This window comes from Magnolia sinica, chromosome 16 (assembly GCF_029962835.1).
Source record: "Magnolia sinica isolate HGM2019 chromosome 16, MsV1, whole genome shotgun sequence".
NCBI lineage: Eukaryota > Viridiplantae > Streptophyta > Magnoliopsida > Magnoliales > Magnoliaceae > Magnolia > Magnolia sinica.
In genome coordinates this window covers 6,722,299-6,746,364 of record NC_080588.1, presented here as the reverse complement: position 1 = coordinate 6,746,364, position 24,066 = coordinate 6,722,299, and the positions used below count along the sequence as shown (strand labels likewise).

Sequence of the window (24,066 nt, the reverse complement as noted above, 5' to 3'; positions counted from 1 at the left end):
ACCATAGGTTTGCTCCCTATAGGTGAAGGTTCAATTCCCCAAGGTTGACATTCGGAAAGGGTTGGGCGAATGGTCTTCACCATAGGTTTGCTCCCTATAGGTGAGGCTTTGATTCCCCTCGACATTATTTTTAATGGAAAAATCAAAGGTTGGTAGAATGAAAGGATGATCTGTGAGGCAAGTTTTGGTTTTGGTTTTCATGAATTCTCTTGTTGGTTACCAATGATATCATGAAATAGAGACGATTAAATCTCTTAATGATGATAAGCCGAGATTATACTCTGCACTCATGGAACTTAATGGTTATTTTTTTTTTTAATTAATGGATTAATACTTTGAACTTGATTATGAAGTTTTACCGTGCGCTTGAGTCTAAGAGAAAGTAATGCCCAACATTCATGAATCTTAGAATTCTAGTATCTGGATTGTTTTTCAAAAATCACTCGAGTTTATGGAAATTGTCCTGTAATTCCCAACTTATTTTTCGCATACTTTGCTTGGGACGAGCAAAGTGCAGGTTGGGAGTTGTGTTGAGGGTCAAATATTGCATATTAGACCCCAGTTATTACCTGATTTTATGAGCATGATACCGTTTAACGCCCTGCTTTAATCATATTTGTGATGCAAGGTATATTTAGGAGCCTGGATTGGAAAAAGGTACTAAAAGTATAGATTTAATGCTCATAAATTACCAAGACATGGGATGGACTCCAGGGGACCAAGATCGAAGAATTCACACACCCAAGATTCGAGAAAATCCAGTAGTTCAAGCTAAAGATGCCTAAAATTCGTCCAGAATGCAAGATCAAAGGGTTCCCACCATCCGTTTGGCTTGAAACTTTATATATGGATTGAGGACCATAAATTAACCGTACACATCGAATTTCAGCTCTTGGATCGCTGTGAAAGTGGCCCAACGGACATATCAGCCCATAAACCATTGATTTTGGGCCCACTTGATCTCCGGATATGCTTCAAACTTGGGCTGACCTCTTAAATTAGCTGGAAGAATGGATGGATGGATTAGATTTCTAGAAACATCATGGTGGGACCCACTTACATGGAATGAGTGTACATTGCACACGTGCATTGGAAGTGCGCTGGACGCAAAGTCGGGTCAAACCGACTTTGACCCGTAGCAAAAACGGAAACTCTGTTTCTTCTGGTGCGAAATAGGGGTTGCGGACGAATGCAGATGGCCCACCATTTTAGATCCATTGTCCAATCTAGACTGTCAATTCGAATATCAAGGACCCTCTGACCAAGGCCTAGAGGAGGAAATTTGAAGATTGTCACGCGAACGGTGTCCCTTTGATCGAACACAAGACGGACGACTTAATCAAAGATCAGGTGGGTCGCGTCAATGACATTCCAAAACCGGCCATCTCAAACTGAAATTTCATTACAAGTTTGATGGAAGGTGTGGATTTCTCAAATATTATAGAAAGTGGGCCCCACCAAGATTCAGCGCAATAGCTTTTTCGCAGCAAGCGAACGTCCGTGAAAGCCGAATGTTTTGGCTCGTTGTGTGATTTCGGTCTGCATCGAACCAATGATCCGAACCGTTCAGATGGGATCCAGGCAAAAATCATTCGTAGGGACGTTTTCTCTTTACAAAAAGAACGCACCTATGTGCAAATGCTAGGCCCAACGCAAGCTGTTTTGCTGCGAAGAACAGAGATCACGTGTCCAGTTTTTACTGCGCAACAGAGTCGGCGTCTGGAACTTTCACACCGACTTGCTGAACTGCCTCTTGTGCGAAAGCTCCACCGACCTCCCTGCTTATAAAAGAAAGAGAAGAGAGAGAGAGAGAGAGAGAGAGAGAGAGAGAGAGTCGTGTTCAGTTTTTACTGCGCAACAGAGTCGGCGTCTGGAACTTTCCCACCGACTTGCTGAACTGCCTCTTGTGCGAAAGCTCCACCGACCTCCCTGCCTATAAAAGAAAGAGAAGAGAGAGAGAGAGTGAGGATTCGAGCCTGGACGTCTGGAAGGAAAGAGAGAGAGAGAGAGAGAGAGAGAGAGAGAGAGAGAGATTGAGAGATTGAGAGTTGTTTATTATTTGTTTTATGAATTGTTAGAGATTTTAGCAAGATTATGTCTGGCTAAACCTCTTAGCCCTAGCCTGTAGTGTGATGGGCGGACTTTTATGGCTTTAATTCATATTTATACTGCACTGATGTTGATTCTAGTTTGATTAATAGGAATACTTTCAGTTTTTAATGATTTGTTGTGACTTACATAACAATAAATCTGCGATGGCTTTGAGTATTTCCTTTCCCTTATTTTGATTGTGAAGATAGGAAGCCCTGTTGTTCACCATTGCCCCTTGGACATGGTTGGATGATGGAATCCTTCCTAACATTCATACATCTTTTTGATTGGTTATGGATTGGTTTAATTCTATTGTTTACTTTGTCTCGTGGGCATGATTTTGTGATTGAATCAACTCTAATTCTTATACCTCTCATCTCTTGAAAACTAGATCAAATGAAGTTCAGGTATGATTTTTAATGGTATATCTTCCAACTGGATGCAGATAGGACTCTAAACCCAGTTGAGTTTATGAATCAAGTATAGATTTCCTTGATCGCTACAAGTGGATCCTCTAAATCCTTAGTTTTCTACCTTTAAATTTTACAAGTTTTAGATTATTACTTTCACCATTATTCCCTCATATTCATTTGAATTAGATTTCATCTTCTCTTAGTTCTAGTTCTGCTTACTTTCAGATTACGTACAAGGTTTAGTCCCTGTGGATTCGACCTCGGTCTTATCGAGATTATTACTACATTACAACCCTATACTTGAGGTGTAAACAAGGAGCATGTGACATCCATAGGAGTCATTAATCTCACAGATATTTTCAATTAGTGGGAGTTTAAGCGTGTTTTATCCTTCAGACATTAATAGAGATCTCATTTAATAAAGTTGTTTGATGAATCTGATATAAAGTCAATTTCTACTTCTCTCTAAGTATGCACATTCTATTTTGAGCAAGTAGAACTACAATCATGTCTCATTGGAGACATTTTGAAAGCTTCAGGACCTCTTAAGGATAGGCACACATCGTCACACTATGTGTGTAATCCTTATACCACACTTCATAGTTCTTAATCTATGTCATTAAGATCGATAGTATCAGTGACCACGCTTAGCCTCACTTCACTTAGATTAAATGTTGTGATGACTACCGTGATCCAATACTAGCAATCTTGATGGACCATATTATAATAGTATTACCCGTATTATCCAACAATTGCATTAGTTAACCATTTTGGATATTTTCTCAAAAATTAAAACAAAATTTCAAAAGTGTTTTTAAAAGATTAATCATTGACATTGATCAATGTGGCCCAAGTTGGAGAACGTAAGATCTCTATAAGGTGAGCCTTGTTGATCAACGATCTGGATTGTCCTAAAGGTTAGATAATGTGATCGGGTAAACTAGTGGGACCCACTTCATTGTGATTCTTCCAAATATCTACGTAAGGGGTGGAATGCTATAGTTGTGATATGCACACAACTATTTCAGTGCAACCAGGATTATGAAACGTGTGGAGCCTCAGGGAAAAGAGTTTTAATGGGCTGCAAACTCTTCACCCCTCTAACCTATATATAACAAGGCTGGTCCCCAATACTAGACCACGTCAGGAAGATAATCCCATTATATCTTCTCTAAGCACTACAAGAAAACCTACTTTTGCCGACAAAAATTCTCGTCGCTAAAAGCTATTTTTTCGTAGGTAAAACTCCGAGGGTAAAGGTTTTTACCGACAAAAAAAATTTTCGTCGACAAAGGTAAGACATTTACCGACAAATTTTTTCTTCGGTAAAAAATAATTTAAAATTTTTTACCGACGATTTGTTTCATAGCTAAAAATAATTACGAAACTTTTACCGACGACAATTTTCGTCGGAAAAAAATTAGCAAAAAACTTTTACCGACAAAAACTTTCGTAGTTACAAATAATTACAAACCTTTTACTGACGAAATATTCCTCGGTAAAAAATAAGCAAAAAACTTTTGCCGACGAAAGTTTTCGTAGGTAAAAAATTTTCAAAACTTGTATTGACGAAAGTTTTCATTGGTAAAAAATAATCGAAAAACTTTTACAGATGAAAAGTTTCGTTGGTAAAAATAATTACAAAACTTTTACCGACGAAAAGTTTCGTAAGTAAACAATAAGTCAAAAACTTTTACCTACGAAAATTTTATTTCATCATACTTTTACCTACAAAAAGTTTCGTAGGTAAAACTATTTATAAAACTTTCACCTTCGAATATATTCGTAGGTAAAAGTCCCTTTTTTTTTCCAATATCCAACATAAAATTCTTGTTATACTCCTGTTATAATAATTTCATCATATTCTTCTTGATATACACTTGTTAATATATTTCTACATTCACATTCATCTAAACCCAAACTAGTAAATCCATCCAAACATAAATTACATTCATCCAAACAAAAACAATCTTATCCACATCACTTTCATTCACACATAAATACATATAAGTTTAACATCATAAATAAAAATATAAAAAATCACAAAGATGAAGGCGGAGGTGGTGGGGCATCGGTGGGTAAGCATGCAACGAGAGCTTGAAACATCTCCGTCATCCGTCACTCATGCTCCACCCACATCTCCTCCATCTTGCTCTCCTGCTCTTCCCTCTGCCTCACCTACTCCTCCATCCTCCTCTCCTACTCCTCCCTCTGCCTCTCCAGCTCCTTCATCCTCCTCTCCTGCTCCTCCCTCTGCCTCACCAGCTCCTCCTCCATCCTCCTCTCCTGCTCCTCCATCTGCCTCGCCTGCTCCTCCCTCTGTCTCTCCAGCTGCTCGCTCTGCCTCTCCAGCTGCTCTTTGATGTCATGGACAACGACCTATAGCTGCTCAACCTCTCTCTCTGCGACATCAGCTTGGCGTACGACACCGTCGCCAATGACGATGGATCGGCTGGAGGCAGCTCTCGCAGGTGCCATGAGCTTGGCACCAGGGCGGGAATTTGCAACTGATATTCTATCGCAAAATTAAAATTTACAATGGATTTACTCCGTCGCCATTTTACGACGGACCACAATCCGTTGTAAATCAGATTTTAGCAATGGATTTTGGTCTGTTGCGAAATTCCGCAACTTATGGATTTTCGAGGAAGACGGGATTAGCGACGGACCTTTCCGTTAGCGACGGATTAAATCCGTCGTTAAACCAAGCAATTTTTGCGACAAATTTGCGATTTTGGCGTAATGTCTTTTGCAACCCTCTAGCTAGGCAAAACATGATCCTATCATGGATCACATGCAGTTCAGAAAGATTATTTGAGCCCACCCCATAGCCTGTGGAGAAGGCAAAAATGAGATTTCTTTTGTCCTCCCTGCAAACACCACCTCCCCTTGATAAACCCGGGTTGTCTCTTGCCGACTCATCCATATTCAGCTTGACCCACCCAGCTGCCAGCTTTATCCATTTGATGATTTGGGGGCAAAACTGACGTTGTCGAGGGGGTGGGATCCCCATCTCATTCCTGAACCGAACTCTAAGAGGGCTGTCTAGGGAGACGTCTTGAAGAATGAATTTTGCCCATCATTTGATATGGGCAAAGGAGGACGCAACCTTCATCCTTTTACCATCGAACTTAGCTTCAATCCTAGCACGCCAAACTTCCCAGAAGATGGGAATTATCATTGAGCTGGCCACTCATGCTTTAAATATATAACCGTAAAAATGGTATAGGTGAATCACTACAAAAAATCCTACTTTTAGTGACGAAAATTTTCGTCGCTAAAAGTCAACTTTTTGTAGCTAAAAACTTTTTGCGACGAAAATTTTCGTCGCTAAAAGTCCGAGGTAGAAGGGTTTTATCGACGAAAAGTTTGAATCGTCGCTAAATGGAAGCTTTTTAGCGACGAAAATTTTCGTTGCTAAAAAAACTGCACAAGACTTTTAGCAGCGAAAATTTTCGCTGCTAAAAAATCGTTCTACTTTTAGCGATGAAAATTTTCGTTTCTAAAAAACTGTACAAGCCTTTTAGCAGCGAAAATTTTCGCTGCTAAAAAAAATCGTTCCACTTTTAGCGACGGCTAGATTTTTTTTAGCGGCGAAAATAAAAAACTATACAAGACTTTTAGCAGCGAAAATTTTCGCTGCTAAAAAAAATCGTTCCACTTTTAGTGACGAAAATTTTCGTCGCTAAAAAACTGTATTCGCTGGTGAAAAAAATCGTTCCACTTTTAGCGACGAAAATTTTCGTCGCTAAAAAACTGTATTTGCTGCTAAAAAAATCGTTCCACTTTTAGTGACGAAAAGTTTCGTCGCTAAAAAACTGTACAAGAATTTTAGCGGCGAAAATTTTCACTGCTAAAAATAAATTACATACCTTTTAGCGATGAAAATTATCGTCGCTAAAAAAACATTTACAAAACTTTTAGCTACGAAAATATTCGTCGCTAAAAGTCTCTTTTTTTTATAAATATTCCAGCTTAAAATTCCACACAAAATTCCTGATATACACTTGTTAACAATATATTTCATCATATTCATCCTGATATACACCTGTTATATATATTTCATCATATTCACACTGAAATCATTGTTATCTCAATAGCTTTGTTTATATCTTTCAAATCTAAGCTTTAGTACCAATTATCATTAGTCATTCTAGTCATCTGAATATAGCCAACTAATTTGAGGCACCAAAGCCATAAAATTTCGATAGATTAGGAAGACAAGCATGAGCATAGGATTGTCACACAAAAACATGAAATGATATGATATGGGGGACGCACAGTTTTACATCATTTCTCACCTTCCAACACCTCTCTTGGCAGACCCCATGGTTCTTCCCCCATCCCGAGAACAACTTCCCTCTGGGAATATATGAACCCACCCGCCCTGGTTCAATTTTGAAAGAGCCATGTCCATTCCCTGCAAAAGGTTAAAGATGTAACATGAATCTTTAAAAGCATTAAAGATGTAACATGAACTATAAAAATGCACATAGATGAGATGGATGAATGCCAAATATATACTACATGTGTTGAAAACTTTAAAACTACAATTGAATGGCCCATCTGCTTTGTCTTTATTTTCTTTATTCTTCCTCCTTTCTTTTAGGGTTCTATTTTAGGGAAAGGAGCCATTGACGACAGGGCCTTCAGAATGATTAGCAAAACATGATGAAAAGCCAACCCAAAAATAGCAACAACAGCAGTGACAACAACAATATAAGGTTGTCTCACATGCAACTAGTTAGATGCTAACTTACGGTGCAACCAGCATATAACTGCAAATATATCATGTTGTATATGACATCCAACAAGTTGGCTCTGCCATGAAGAAGATCAACTAGCACAAAAATCAGGCCGATCCACTCAACAGGACGGCCATGCATGTACTCTGGATTAGATTGGTGGTCATCCACTGTGTTCTATACTTCTATGGTGTGGCGGACTGCCCACATGATGAGTGGATCAGCCTAATTTCTGCATCAGGTGTGCTTCATGGTGGGCCAATATTTTGGATAGGTTGGATATTGTACATGCCTTGCCCATTGCATGCCCTAGTTGGACTGTAACTAATCGTCCAAACTAGTTGCATGTGAGGCTTCCTCTAAATAACAACCACAAAAACAAAAATAGAAATGGCAATTTCTTTGCTGCTAATAGAAAACAACAATATTGCTTTTAGTCTCATTCCCTCACAAGTATTGCAAGTTCCAAATAAAACTGCACGCTTGTTACTAAATAAAATTTCATCACTGATTTCACATTTGATATGATCCCGAACTGATTGGAGTATGCAAATAACTGACGGGCTTCCAATCCCTGCTTCTAGTAAGGTTGGCTACTTGAATCAAATCAAATTGTGGAGTCATACAAAGGATGAATCAAGTTGTACATTGAACTTGACAAACATGTCAAAGGAAGAAGACCAGCAAGTGGATGTACTCATTGACAATGGATTAGCAAGAATCGGAACTGGTAAGAGGGCGCGCCCGATTTTTGCAGAACCATGGATCCCACTTGCAAAAATCCAAATCCAACAATCAGATAAGTCCTCCTTTCTAGTTTGATGATGCATACAAAAGGAAATGGATGTGTATAGAACATGTTTCAAAATATTCAAATATTACACTGCTAATAGAGGAAAATGCCTTCTTTACCAAAACAAAGTAGAACAATCAACCACCAAAATGCCTGTCACAGAAACTAGAGAACCAGGTCCTCTGAAAAAACCAAAAAACCCGAGCGGGCTGGACAGCAATCGATTTGGCTCAGAACCCATTTCCATTTTTTCGTCACATCCGAAACATGCAATTACCTGAAATGCAGAAAACACAGGACATGAGATTGGGCTTCAGTTTAAGTATCCAAAATGGGGCGATGAAAGAGCTCAAATGATGCTGTTTTAGTCAACTAAACATGATTTAAATCATTTTAGGAGCGTTTGGGTGTCGCCACTTCACAATGCAGATGGGATGCTTGAATGTTTAAGTCACAGCTGAGATTAATTGGCACCTTCACATTGTCATCTCACCTGTGATTGGAGCTAGAAAAATCAAGAAAATGCAATCTCACATAATGCAGGTTCCGTTTTCCATGCCACCCAAACACCTTGCCAAACCAATCATAGTTCAAGGGTACATACAAATGATCTCTAAGAATGAGAAGAACAATGCTCATGTAAGAAGCTGATCCAAGACTACAGGTCAAAAACCTGAGAAATACAGTAAAAAAGAGCCAAGTTTAGCATGTTTGGTAAAGCTACAAAAGAACAGGAAGGAGTACCATCGATCTGTCCATGGCTCTTGTACTTCATTTTTGTGCCTCTCTAGTCTTGTAGAGGTTAGTTTCTCTTCTACTTCTGACTAGTTTACCTCTCCCGAGTTGTCTTGTCTTCATTGCAATTTATCTCCATTTATGCTGACAAAATGAAGAAAGAAAAGCTAAACCAACATCACAACCCCCTCAACCCCAAGCCATTATAGGTTTGAATTGTTGTAGCCACCCAATTAATCCATAAAAGAAGTACATTGAAAGAAGATTGTAAACATCGCCAACAAATTCAAGCTTCCTTACATCCAAGTCAAACCCACTTCAAATTTGAATCCACGACCCATCAACATGAAATGCCACAAACAGAGGTTACTGAATTGAGATAGATAAAAACAGCCGAACTCCCATCCCCTTTTCATAGATCCTCCTGTAAAAAGAGGTATTTTACAATGCTCGGGTTGAAAGTTTGCCCATTAAGCGCAGGTTTTCAGCAATCCAAACAGTTGTTATGAATGTGACCCACCATGTATAGTGTATGTACCAACATACCCCAGATTCAAAAATCCCGAATTTAATTGGTGTCAAGCAAACAGACATTAAGAAAGAAAATACAGAAACAGTCTAGATTCAATGAAAAGAGGCCAAAAAATCAATGCTATGGATCTTCCAAGCTGGGTTTTTTTTTGGTGAGTGGGTGATCAACAATGGGTCCCATCATATCAAAGAAGGATTGCTGAATCATGCACCCCCAAGTACAAACTGAAAACCCCAAGCATGGTGTGTAAGTTTAAGCCCGACTACTATATAATACGTTACGAGCAAAGACAACTTATTGCAACCATTTTGACTTCACAAAATCATGCACAATCTAATTGAACCTCTTTGATAGAGCAAAACACATCAAGGAATCAGTCGAATTTCAATTTAAAATGATAATAGATTTCAGGCAAGATTATAGAAGTCAAATTCTGACCTTGTTCTCAAATTGTTGAAGAGAAGCTCGTGAAGGCAATTGAAGCCCTTTGGGGGCATTTGGATTGTAAGTTACTTTTCATAAGCTACTTATGCCTCAAGCAGTCTATCTTGGTTTCTACTTATTTAGCAGATAAGTATGCTTGGTAAACAACATACTTACCATTTACTAATATTGCCATTTTTCTATTTTTCAAAAGAATGAGTTCGGACTCCGAAAGCGTCGGCTCCAGCACTCGTACTTTCAGCCCAAACCCTAACCAAGGACTCCAAAATTACCAAGTACTCATAAACATTCATTGCAAGCATTTTCTGTCTATGTGCATGACGACCATACTGTTAAAATCAATCCACTTATTTTCATTTACAGAAACTAGTGGATGACAAATTATGTGTAACATACAGAGATGGTTCAGCCACTTGTGCAATTAGGGAAGGTTCAAACGGACATACGTATTTGAAAGTTAGTCAAATCATAAATAGACGTATTATGGACGGAGACATTGTTTTCATTAATAGGCTACCTAGTACTCATAAAAATTCATTGCAAGCATTTTCTGTCTATGTGCATGACGACCATACTGTTAAGATCAATCCTCTTATCTTCATTTACAGAAACTAGTGGATGACAAATTATGTGTAACATACAGAGCCCTTAGTGATTAGTTTTCCGACTTCAAATTCAGATTTAAGATTTAGACTTCAGATTCAGACTTCGGATTTCAGATTTAACAAACAGGCCCTTAGTCTTCCATCCTTCTAGAAATATGTAAATCCAATTCATGGAACAAGAGTACTCAAGGGATGACAATTTTACCTTGTTAATTTGGTATCTTTGAAGATGGAGCGTCGTACAGGAATATTTGGCAAAACTGGATTTTTGAACCAAATCTAGCATCTCTTAAGTACCTTTCCAGCAGATGAAAATCTGCACTCTACATACACAGATGCCAAAATAACTATAGCTAACCTCAGACCATAAAATGTCAACAAGCTCATGTATCTTCCTTTGTAGTTCTGATAGTAATAACATATCTCAACAATTGAAAAGCAAAAGAGCACTTCCTAAGGATCTTTTGAGAATTCCAGAGAACTTCCCAAGGATCTTTTGAGAATAAATGCCGCTATGAAACTAATAGCCTCAACAAGGAATTATTATCTCTACTTGTTAGTAAACCATAAAAGGGAATTTCGTTAGTAAACCAACATGGGCAAATTATATAAGAATTGCTGGCAAAGGAAAGATTTGAAAGAGAAAGAATGGTGTTAACTCACTATTTGAATTACATGTGTATTATTAGTAATTACCTGTGCACATACAAATTACTTATGCAAACATTTAACAGACAGTCTTTTTCCGTATGGCATTTTGCCAACACTGCAGTGAACTGCTACATTAACGAAATACTTTGAGACAGTATATTTGTTTCTTTTGCATTTCTTGACAGTAATTTGAAGACACATGATGTGAAACAATGTCACATCTAACAAACATTTCTTCGACAAGCTGAAATTAAACTTTGATCACCCTACGTACAATCCCGGACCATGACAAAAACACAGAGCCTACTGGTGAGAGTAGGATCGAAAATCCAACTCTCCCAGTCCTCGGACATGCCAATTTGGCAAGTATATGTAAGTTCCAAGCCAGTCATCAGGTAGGCCTCACCATTATGTGCCTAGCCAAATCAATCCAATCTGGTAAGCAGGTTAAAGGACTGAAGAGACTTTTGCATCCAGACTCGTGATGGGATCTGAGTGTTAAGTCATTCAATATTGGATAGGTGATTGGCTCTTTTGGAATCAAAGTGGGGGGTGGGGGGAACGAAGAATTTGTTCATTTCTCTTCGGTAACCCCCACCAAGAATGGTTTAGGGTGTTCCTGATTGTTTCACAGAAACACGTTTATGAAAAAAATATTGGCATTGCATGAAGCGTAAAGCAAAGTGGCAACTTATTTGGGCAAAGGAGCAGGGAAGCATCTGTTTTAAAATGATAGCAGGTATAAACAAATTGGAAGTGGAGGGGCATGAGTCCAAGGTGCAATTTGAAGTGGCAGTGGCACTTAATTAGAAGGATCGTGCAACTATGTAGGGAGACTTTCAAAATCCTACTCTTGAGAGGAGCAATAGCAAAAACATACCACCCATACACTAAAAAACATAGCGAACATACCATATGGGAAAATAGCAGCTGCACCACCCTCATAAAACCAATCAAGTTCCTTCTTCCGTAACAGAAAAATGCCTCTAAGAACCATGCCAGTAACCTTGAAAAATCATTCAAGGAAAGAGTGTTAATGATTCATTGTAAGCGCCAAGCACACTCAACACCCTTGCTCTAATAGACAAACAAAATAACTCTATTCTACATGTCACATATGTAATTACCTATTTGTGTTTGTGTGTGTGTGTGTGTGGTTCATTACAAAGATACAAATCTAAACCATTGATGACCCAAACAAATCTGCACCATTAAGCGCCACGAACACGGGCTGTTCGGTGATCAAGGGTGCAAGAAATTTTTACTCTGATGCGGTCTACATTGACAAAAATGATAACATTTTTTTATCAGAATTGTCCAATCACAAAAATTAGTGGCCCCGCCACATCCATGGTCTCGATCCCCATAAACATCCACCGCCAACATGACATGGATGGACCTCATACAACTTCTACAAATGGCAAACCATACACAAAAATTCCAAAATGGAATGCCGAGACGCATCAGAAGAAAAATACCTAGAGACAGAGAGAGTACCTGAAAAGGAGAGAGATGGCATGTGCCAAAAATTGCTTGCTTCTTCAATTTGCCCATGCAGAAATTGCATTAGCGCCTCTTACTTGCTCACACACACACACACACACACACACACACACACACACACAAACAGGAAAAACAAATACTGTATCTTTCTATTTGATCAGTGACAACCAAAAAAAAAAAAAGAAGAGGAATTTGTTGTAAATTAAACATCCCAAAAATTACAATTCACTTGATTCCTCTAATTTGAACTATGTGTGTGTGTGTGTGATAAAATGCCAGTAAAAAAATTTAAAAATTAAATTAAAAAATAAAAAATAAAAAATCTTCCAACGTTGTCTTTCGCCAACCACTTTAAAAAAAGGGTTACAGTTTCAAGCATCGAAATCCACTGAAATCCCATAGATTTACAGTTCCAAGCATCGAAACCCACTGAAATTCACTAATATCCTCCAGTTTTTTAAAATTACCTTCACAAAGCCTCTTTTTCAAAAAAAAGAAAGAAAGAAAGAAAGAAAGAAAGATGGATTATTCAAGGATTTACAATTTCGAACGTTGAAAATTTCACTAATATGCCAAAAAATATCCTCAATTTCTTTAAAATTAAAAAATAAAAAACAAAAACAAAAACATTTTCGTTTTCTCTTAATAAAACCAAAACGCAAGAGATCGAATCAAAGATTTACAGTCTCCAATACAAACAAGCAATCAATCTCACTACAAAACAAAACCCTAACATCAACCTCTCAATCTGAAATCAACTCAGTCAAAGAAAGAACATGGATTAACGTGATTTTCAACGGATTTGTGTGAAAATACCGCAAAATGATTCGATCTCGAAGCTCTTTTGCGTCGAGAAATTGAAAGGAGGAAGAATTTCTTACGGTTTTTCGGATCTGAGCTTCTCTCTTGAAAGCCCCGCGAGAGAGAGGGTAAAAATACTTCTTCGCTTTCAGCTTTCTTCACAGCTGCTGAGAGGAGGAGAAGACAGACCAGATCTAGGTTAGCGAACGGAGAGAGAGAGCGAGAGAGAGAGAGAGAGAGAGAGAGAGAGATATTTGAGATTGGGGTTTTTTTGGGCGCGGCTCTGTTTTTGAGCGCGCGCCTAAATTTAGGCCGGGGTCTGGTATGGCTCTGTGGGCCCCACCATGATGCGTGTCAAACATCTACCCCATCAGTTAGATACACCATCTCATGGTGAGCCCAGGGATTAAAAATCAAATCAATCTATCACTTGTATGGGCCACACCACATGCAAAAGTTGAGAGGGGTTACTCTCCATTAAAACATTTATAATTATTTGTGGGCCCACCATGATGTATATGACATATCCGTGTCATCCATCTACTTTACCATGGCATTTTGAGGCATGAACCAAAAAATGAGGCAGATCCAACGTTGAAGTGGCCCACACCAAACTAAACAGTGTCCCAAGAAAGTTCTTACAGTGGGTGTTCGATTCCCTTTTTCCCGTCGTGTGGTCCACTTAAACTTTAAATCTGACTCATTTTTTGGCTCATGACTTAAATTTTGGCCGGGGGTCTGGTATGGCTCTGCGGGCCCCACCATGATGCGTATAAAACATCTATCCCATCAGTCGAATGCACCATCCCATGGCGGGCCACACCACATACAAAAGTTGAGAGGGGTTACCCTCCATTAAAACATTCATAATTATTTTTTGGACTCACATTGGTTTAGGTTTACAAATCCAGCGCATCCATTATGTGTGTGCCCCTTGGATGAGGGGTCATACCAAGTTTCAGACGCATCCAAATTTCAGTTGAGTTCCTTATACGGTTGATTTTTGGGATATCCCATAATTTAAAGGGGACCCATCAAATGCACGGTGTTGATGTTTGACACACATCATGGTGGGGCCAACACAGCTTGACCTCATGGGAAGTTCTTATGAGCTCCTCAAACAGGGTTGAACCAGACCTACTGATCATTCCACGAGCATACTCGTCAACGTTTGCAGCTAGTTCATACATCGTCTTGCCAATCTATTTTGTAACTCTTGATAGAAGTTCCAATTTTACAAAATCCCTTTTTTTTTTTTAATTTACAAAATCCCTTTTTTTGTTAAATCATCCACTTCTAATCAATTCTTGAGGTGAATATGACCAACTCTCTTCGAATTTGGAAAAAAAACTGTTTTTTCCCTCCTTTCTTTTTTCTTTTCTTTCTTCTTTTTTTTTTTTTTGGCTGAATTCAAGATTAGATAGTGGGTGGGCCAATTTTCAAGCAGTGAGTTTTATTTATTTGTTTTTTTATTTTTAAAATTGTGTGTAAATCACTTGGAATCAATAGAATTAAGATGGAATAGATTTCTCATATTTTGCATGCTTAATCATGGACTGCCAACCTCCATTTCAAGGATTTGGGGAAAATTGAGGAAATGTGAAATTTTCCCCCTTTTAGTCATTTAAATTGCAATTAGACCATAGAAAAATTATATTGGAAATACTAGAGGTTGATATTAGATTGACAAAAGTATGTGGATTTTTGTTTTATATATATATATATATATATATATATATATATATATATATATATATATCCAGTTTGATTAGTAGTTATTTAGCCTTCATTTGCAGGCGTTTATGAGTGTTTGCTGATATTAATATCAATTACACTCTAAGATACGAATTTGGAAAAATTGGGGGAAATTGGGAATAATCCAAAATTTCCTCAATTTCACCCATTTAAATTGCAATTAGAGTATGGGAAAACCACATTAGACATGTTATAGGCTGATTTACAAATTGACGAAGGTTTTTAATTTTTTTTTAAAATAAACACTTTTAATTAAAAATAAATAAATTTCATATTGATCAACAGTTATTGAGGTTTAATATTTATGTATTCATGACATTGAATCTACTGTCACCCTATCTGCTTAATGTCTTCCTCCGGATCTAGTGCACGTGCTAATGGAAGGAAATTATAACTATTAGTTATAATTAAGAGTTGGTGCAATATATGCACAATGACAAACTAAAACTAAATCTATTTTAAGGGTTCACAGTTGTTGAGCAGTGAAGAACCAAACCTATATATATATATATATATATATATATAGATATATATATATATATATATATATATAGCATTGTGCTGGATTTGTAGTTTGAATTTTTGAATTTGGAGAGGAGTCTTTTAGTCTTTTGCTATTTATAACTTTCCAACAAATATGAGAGAACAACCGTCCATCCATGTAGCTCTTTCACGTGTAACTAGCAGGGAAAGAATAGTTACATTCATTGAAGATCATCTTATCTTCATTGGACTCTTAGAATATGTTTGGATGGATGTAGTTTATGTTTGGATGAATGTAGTTTATGTCTGGATGAATTTACATAGTTTGGGTTTAGATGGATGTGAAAGTGAATATGATGAAATATATTATATAACAGGTGTATATTAGGAAGAATATGATGAATTATATTCTAACAGGCGTATATAAGGAAATTGGAGATGGAATATTTTTAAAAAAAGATACCTTTACCTACGAAATATTTCGTAGGTAAAAGTCTCATTAACGTTTTTTAGTGACGAATATTTTCGTCGCTAAAAGTCCTATCCACGTTTTTTTAGCTACGGTAATTTTCATAGCTAAAAGTAACCCAAAATTGTAAGCCACCTTTAGCGACGGAAAGTTTCGTCGCTAAAAGTCACATCCAGGTTTTTTTAGCTACAAAAAGTTTCGTAGCTAAAAGTAATCTAAACTGTTTAAAGCCTTTAGCGACGAAACTTTTCGTCACTAAAAGTCTCATCATGTTATAACTTACTTGCTTTTAGCGACGAACGGTTTCGTCGCTAGAAGTCTAATCCATGCGAATGTTATAAAAAATTGTTTGTAGCTTTTGGCGACGAAACGTTTCGTCGGGAAAAGTCTGTTCCATGATGTTTAGCTACGAAAATGTTCGTAGCTAAAAGTAATCGCAGCCCTTGGCAACGAAGATTTTCTTCGCTAAAAATCTCTAAAAATCTCATCCACGATTTTTAGCTACGAACATTTTCGTAGCTAAAAGTATTCCATTCGATTTTTAAAAAAATTTGTTTGCAGCACTTTTCGTCGCTAAAAGTCTCAGGCGACGAAAATTTATTTCGTCGCTAAAAGTGACTTTTAGCAACGAAAATGTGTTTCGTCGCTAAAAACCTTCTTTCTTGTAGTGAATTAAAAGATACTTATGTTCAAGCTGATGAGGAGTATGATGCAGATATTAGAGATATATGGCCGTATTTGTTCCAAGAGAAGTTGTGCGATCTTGTAGCTCAAGTCTAATTTCATTTTATTCTTTTTCATGTATTAAATTGTTTCCTTCCTATATTTGTTAATATTGAGGCATTGGTTTGTATAAGCCATATGGGCATTTGCTCATATATCTTGAATGTGTATACAAAATTTTCATTATGCTTGATTTGTTTCTTCCGCTGAAATTCTCACTTTTGAAAAAGATAAGAAAAAAAAAAACTATATGTGAAATTTGGACCATCTTTAAAGTTTAACACGAGTTTTTGAAAAACGAGTACTAAATTTGGATTATGAAAACCAGGGCATTAGAAATTCCCTTCATCTATGCTTAAGTTATTAGACTAAGGAATACTATTTTCTTTTCTTTCAATGGTATAATTCATTTTATTTATACCCAAGTTGTTGGACCAAAGAAAACTTAGCTCTAAGATCTTGTCATCTACACCACATATGCTGAATCGTTGAGGATTATCTTTATAGCTTTTTATTTTTGTTTCAGTAGAATAATTTAGTTGTTTCTAGTTTTACATTATGTGAATTGATTTATCTCTACTATGATTTTGAGAAAAAGTTCTTTCGCAAATCATCTTTTTTTTTTTTTTAATTAATAGGTGGTTGAATAAAGAGCTATACTGCTTGGTTCTTGGTTATAGATGACCACTCATCGTCTCTCGATCTATCTCTTTGGGATTATAGGAGTTTGGTTCTGATTAAGCTGTATTAGGCTTCGATAGGCCTAAAACTATACACATACACATACAATGACCAAATTTCAAGCCAAAATGGAACATGGATCCTGACCAAGCACGTAGTGTTACTCACCAGATATATTTTATACCTTGAGAAAGCTAAGCAAGGAACGCGTGTGCTTGATCCAGTCCATCAATTGCCCCGCCTCATTGTGCAAGAATTCAGATTGGTCCATTCATCATGCCTCCCACAATTTAATGGGAATGATTGATAGAAAGAATATGACACGCTACATGTACAATGACTTGTGGCCCACCTAATGAGGTGACCAGCTGATTTGTGGTCCAGGAAAATGTTTACAAGTTACTTTATTTATTTATTTATTATTATTTTTTTTCAATCTTGTTAGTACACCCACTGTCAGTTCACACTCTACTGTTAGCCATCCCTTAGGGAATCGATACCAAGACTTAAGTGTTCAAACGAGGTATCTTTCTCCCACTTGAGCTCTGGATCAGGGTGTTGCTCACAAGTCACCTCACGTGATGAGGGGTTAGTGCAAGTGATTGAGGCAAAAGCCACGTTGACCGCAAGGAAATCCATGACCAAGTGGAGTGGCAAACGTACCAACATGACGTATATACATGACCCAAACCACTCATAAAAAGGGACCACGGTAAACATCCACTGGCCCAATAGAATAGATGAGAAAAAAAAAAAGAAAAAAGCGGGCCGGCTGATCAGGTTCGGTACACTAAACATCTGTCAATTTTTAGGCGTCCATTTCTCTCGTACACATGTGGCCCTCTTAATGAAGGGACTCTGTGATACACCACACACCTGTGCCATGTTAGTACTTGTCACGTCTTCATGCTTTCTCTTGAAGCGTGTAATACCAACCCAGGTGCCGCGATGCATCTATTTTCTACCGTACACGCTCACAATTTTGAACCGTCCAATTTGTACGCCTATTTCTGGTGGATAATTGCTTAAAAATCCTATTTAACGTACAATCATCAGTTAAATTTATGGCGTCCCAACTTGTTTCAGCCCCACCGTGATGTTTAGGTGCAATCCAATCCGTCCATCAGAGGCACCTGATTTCCTAGACTAGGGGTGCAAAAATCAGGTGGCTACATCATTCACGTGGACCACAACATAGGAAAACAGTTTCCAAGGAACACCAACCTTTGATTACACTGGAACCCTCCAAATAGTAAAATGGCCTCCGTTTTGGCACGACCCTTCATCCAGGCAAGAGGAGTCAGATGAATGGATCAGATTCCATATACAAACCGTACGTAGTATATATGGAGGAAAGAACAGGGCTAGAACCATCTTTGGAGGAAAGCCATGCGGGGAAGAAATTCCTTCCAAGTGTTATAAGTGTGCACATGGAACCATTAAAACCAGTGGGCCAGTAGAACCGGAAAACCGGACCAGAACGGACCGAACTGCACAGTTTGGTTTGGTTTTAAAGTGCATCGGGTCCGGTTCCAGTTTCGAAAATCAAAGAATTGATTAGTTTGGTTCGGTTCTCGGTTCGGAGTTATGTAGAATCGAACCGAACCGTAGATTTGAACCGTGGAACCGATCTTGGAACCGGACCATAAAAAATAAAAAAAAACAAAAAAAAAAACTTAACTCTTCATTCTCTTCACTCCACCCATGCTGTTGTGTTGCCCCCATTCCATTCTTCTTCTTCTTCTTTTTCTTCTTCTTCTTCTTCTCTCTCTCCCTCTCACACACACACACACTACAACCACCTTCCGTCCGCCACCCGACGCTCCGCTATCTCCTTCGCTGGTTCTCTCTCTCTCTCTCTCTCTCCGTGATTCTCTCTCTCTCTCACCCTTTGATTGTTTTCGTAAATGTATTTTTGCACACCTTGCACAATATCTAGAGCATTCATCAAATGGATCACAACATGAATGGACATGGGCTAGATTATTAAAAAAAATATATATGCAATTGGACTAGATTATAAAAAGCCCAGAATCGTAGAACCAATCCGGTTTTTATGGTCCGGTTTTGATTCGGTTATAGGGTACAAACGGTCCAGATCCAATTCCGATTTTCTTGGAACCGTTAGGAACGGTTCGGTTCTGGTTTCACCCCATAACTGGACTGAACCGACCCGTGTGCACCCCTAGAGAGAGAGAGAGAGAGAGAGAGAGAGAGAGAGAGAAGAATGGAATGGAGGCAGCACAACAGCAGGGGTTGAGTGAAGAGAATGAAGAGTAATTTTTATTTTTTTTATATTTATTTTTTTAATATATATGGTCCGGTTCCAGGTTCAGTTCCAAGATCGGTTCCACGGTTCAGTTTTATGGTTCGGTTCGGTTCTACATAAGCCCAAATTGAGAACTGGACTGAATTAATCGGTTCTTTGATTTTCGGAACCGAAACTAGTGCACTTTAGAATCGAACCAAACCGTATAGTTTGGTCGGATCTAGTCCAGTTTACCAGTTCTACCAGTTCGATCAATGTGCAGCCCTAGTTATAACCATGCATCCAAACCATTTACATGAAAATAACATTTCTTCAATTGAAATCTTTACTAAATGACTGCCTTTTAATACAAATCCAATTTCCAAATATTAAAATCCACTCCTATTGCATTTTACGCTAGTACAGAATATTTGATACTAAATACCTCCCATGAAAAAGATAATACTAATTGCTGTTAGGACGTGGCAAGATTTGATTGGCTTGTGAGAGATGACCATGCAAAGCACGTATTCGACTAGTCTCATTTATTATAGTAGCACGTAGCCACACATCAAAATCCTACCACGTCCAAACACCATCGCTATGCAATCTACATCATATAGGTACTTTAAGAAAAAGATTAAAAAAAGGGCCCACCTTTTCTACATCGTCTTACAAACTTTGTCGTGGTCACTGAAGAAATGATGGCCATCCTCGCAACGGCCCCCACATTGGCCCCCACATTAGCAATGACCACGGGATCCACATGGCCTGGAATGACAAGTTGGGCTACAGTAGCACACCGGTCCAATCGGCCCAATCCATATATTCACCAGTGGCTTGGGTTCGGGAGGTGGAGGTGGAGGTGGAGGTGGCACGACCTCGTAGCAAATGATGATTTTGCATCCGACCTTGCAATAGAGCTTCTTGATGAGCTTCTCCGGATCGAACGGACCAGATATGGTCACCTTCTTTTGCTTCTCGTCAAAACTCTGGCTCTGGATTTCTTGAATTCTCGAAACGGGAAACACGCATCAGTAACTAACTCTACTTCACATTTCTTTGAGTGGCACACGTGTGAAGGACCGGGGCCACTCATTAGATGGATGGCACAGTTAGGATGGCCTGGCCTAAAGATTAAGTAAGGTCCATTCATCAAGTGGGCCACCTGTGCACTTTACAGACAATCGTTAAGATTTCGAGCTGAGCGGCAAGAAGTGGGGTTTGAACCAAAGACTTCACAAGATAAAATCCGTCAACTGTATTTTTCAACCCTTTGATAATTTGTTTTTTTTTTATTTGAACATGAAGGGTGTGATCATAACCTTTGTATCATCGCAACCTCTGTAAAATCTATTCTGAGATCTCTTTTGGGAATCCTCCAGCCAATGGGAGCTCTGTCTAATAAGCGGTTAGTATATCTGGAAAAATGCCCGAATTCGACGGTTATAATTCCGATTTGTAGGGGGCATCATGCCAGTTGCCTCGGAAATGAGAAATGCGTGTAGGAGGCATCATGCCAGTTGCCTCGCACGTAGGAGATACAAGCCATTTATATTGGGGATGGCCGACTTTCTCATTCCCGTACTATATAATCAGCATGCACGCACAAGATCCGAGCTGTTCATATTGGGGATGGCCTACTTGCTAATTCCCGTACTAAAAAATCAGGCCACACATACTCTTATTGGCGAGTGAAACAGGACCGTCTGTTATTTTTCACTGTTTAAGTGTGGATCAGCCTGTCTGAGATACATCCGCAGCGGGCGTTACTTGATCAATGGTTCCGATTTCGCACTGAGATGCGAGATTGAATGGCCACTCTGGTGAGTAGATAACGCGTGTGCATGTATATCGATGTTAGAGAGAGAGAGAGAGAGATACTCACCACAGAATTTGCTGAGAGCTGTTTTGATCTTCTTGAAGCAGGGATCGCGGTCAAGATCAATCTTCAACACCATCGTTGCTACCTTCTATGTAGACATTAGAAAAGCAAAATCCAAGTGAGAAGGGGTTGGGAATTTGTAGTTTTATGAGACAAACACAAGGAAAATCATTGATAATCAAGTTAGAGAAAGAGGGAGATAGGTAAAAGGGAAACCCGAGCTGTAAAACGGATATAATTGTAGTTTTAAATCGAAAGCAAGGAAAAATAATCAAAACCCAAATTAGATAAGGAGACAGAGTGGATACCCTGATCCATAGCTCAAGTGGTAGACTGAGTGAAGATAAGAAAAAACCAAAAAAGATAAGGAGATAGGTGGTCCTTTGAGATAGAGAGAGAGAGAGGAAAATTGTAAACCCAAGCTGTAAAATGCCAGATAATTGTAGTTTTATATCAAACACAAGGAAAAATAATCAAAAACCTAAAGTCACATAAAGAAGGGAATTTTACAAATACTACTTAATTAATATAGAATTCTCATTTGATTACTTTCTTAGAAAGCTAACTCATTAATCCATATAATTATCATTCCACCGCCGGTTCTCCATTACATTTTTTAATGGTTCATTGAGTGGGCGTGCCAGGAAATAGGTCCACTGCTTGGGTGGACCCATTGTGATGTATATATAAAATCCACTCCATTTACTAGATGCCTCACCTCATATTAGGCGAAGGACCCAAAAATCACCCGCTACATGATTAAGGCAGACCATACAATTGAAAACAGTGTATGGGGGGCAACATTCACCCTTCAAACTGTTTATCTTGGTATAAACCACCTGAACTATGGATGGGTGTGAATTTTAGGCCCCGGGCCTAAAGTTTTGTGTGGCATCTAATGGCATGGAGTGGATTTCGTATGGTCATCATAGTGGCCTTGTAAAGATCATGAGTGGAAGTCTCTCCCAACTTATCTTTTGTGGCCCCACCTAATCCCAAGTCGGCTTGGATTTATTTTTTTGGGCCTAATATGGCACTACGTACATATAATGGTAAGAGTAAATTTCGTATACACATCATAGTAAAGTGCTGGAATGAAAGTTTCATATTAATTAGGTAGTTTTTCGTCTAATTATCCAAAATGAATGTATTGCAGTTCTATAACAAGAAAACACCCAATTCCCAAAGATAATCAAAATAATTCGAATAAATCATCATCCTACACTGTTAACTGCGAATAGATCCAAGGTAAAAAAGGCAAAAAAAATAAAATAAAATAAAAATAAAAATGAAGAGGTCCTACACTGTTAACTGCGAATAGATCCAAGGTAAAAAAGGCAAAAAAAAAAATAATAATAAATAATAAAAATGAAGAGGAGGAAGAAGAAGAAAACAGTTACAGAGAAACAAATTAAAGAAAAAAAATAAAAATAAAGGACAAGAAACAAATAGTAATACGCATGTATGAAGAAATAAAACACATACTTAGAAAAGAAATAGAAAAAGTGATTCATCTTATACATGTATGCATGTGTAATGAAATAAGAAAGAAAATGGGGGAGGGATTCTACTGACTTTATCTGCCATTTTTCTATAATCAGGAATGGATGAGGATTTGATTTGAAGTTTCCACGGAAAGATGGAGAGCAATGGAGAGAGGAGAGTGGTGATTAACACGCCCACCGCTGTCATTAAATAGGGCATTGATGTACCTCGGCCCTCCAACACGTGGCCCAATCACAAATGGAATGTGACGTCGGCAGCCCTAGGTAGCAACCGACGTCACACCGCTGGTGTGGTCCAACCACGTTGCACGGAGATGTTATGGTAGATACTGGAGAACGGAAATGTGGTAATCCATATCTTCATTGCCCGGGTTGAAAGTCGATTGATCAGTAGGGACCGTGCATCTAGTTTACATACTGTGAATGAAATAGTTCTACGTTTACATCAATAATACGTACCACAAGATGAATGGCTTTGATTGATACATCATATTGCCACGTGTACGTTGGAGACAACGTACCAGGTCGTCTCCCCACACGCTGCGCCCCACTTGGAATGACTTGGAAAAACGTTGCATCTACTGATTGGTTGACACAGATTGGATGGACGCAATGGAAAGTAATCAACGTTATGCTGAACAAGCAGGGCTGTTAATGGGCCGGGTGGTGCCGGCTGGCCTTCGGGCTTGGCTCGTATTGGGCTGAGTTTGGGGTGGTGTATCAGGCCTGGTGGTCAGGTTCGGGCTTAAATCAGGAGCCCAATTGTAAACGGTGGGACTCAGGCTTATCACCTTAAAAGCCAATTAACCCAGCCAGGTCGACAAGTCTTTTTTAAACCCCCTTTCGTTTTTTTTTTTTCCTCTCCCTTACACATGAGGCACACCAAAATACCATTTATCCACCTGGATATTCAGGGCTTGGGCTCAGGTGGACTGGGTCTGGCTTTATGAAAATGTTTTCGGTTAGACTCGGGATGGACTATTTCAGCCCATCTCGGGCACTGG

General features: G+C 38.5%; 1 protein-coding gene and 2 long non-coding RNA genes across 3 annotated transcripts in view; all 3 read right to left on the bottom strand.

Moving 5' to 3' along the window:
- Positions 1 to 8,036: 8,036 nt before the first annotated feature.
- Positions 8,037 to 10,795, bottom strand: LOC131229666 (uncharacterized). The gene is made up of 2 exons (XR_009163526.1): positions 9,748 to 10,795; positions 8,037 to 8,319 (listed from the first exon to the last, which is right to left on the bottom strand). It is a non-coding gene; the product is annotated as an uncharacterized LOC131229666 (long non-coding RNA).
- A 248-nt stretch (positions 10,796 to 11,043) lies between these two features.
- The window catches only part of LOC131229845 (protein PYRICULARIA ORYZAE RESISTANCE 21-like), a 78,761-nt gene continuing 65,738 nt past the window's right edge, over positions 11,044 to 24,066 (bottom strand). The window contains exons 3-5 of the mRNA XM_058225889.1: positions 20,506 to 20,678; positions 11,922 to 12,015; positions 11,044 to 11,054 (exon numbers count right to left, since the gene is read on the bottom strand). Coding sequence (XP_058081872.1) covers positions 11,044 to 11,054; positions 11,922 to 12,015; positions 20,506 to 20,678 — 278 coding nt within the window. The remainder of the gene's footprint in view (positions 11,055 to 11,921; positions 12,016 to 20,505; positions 20,679 to 24,066) is intronic.
- Positions 21,296 to 23,204, bottom strand: LOC131229433 (uncharacterized). The gene is made up of 2 exons (XR_009163322.1): positions 23,133 to 23,204; positions 21,296 to 21,645 (listed from the first exon to the last, which is right to left on the bottom strand). It is a non-coding gene; the product is annotated as an uncharacterized LOC131229433 (long non-coding RNA).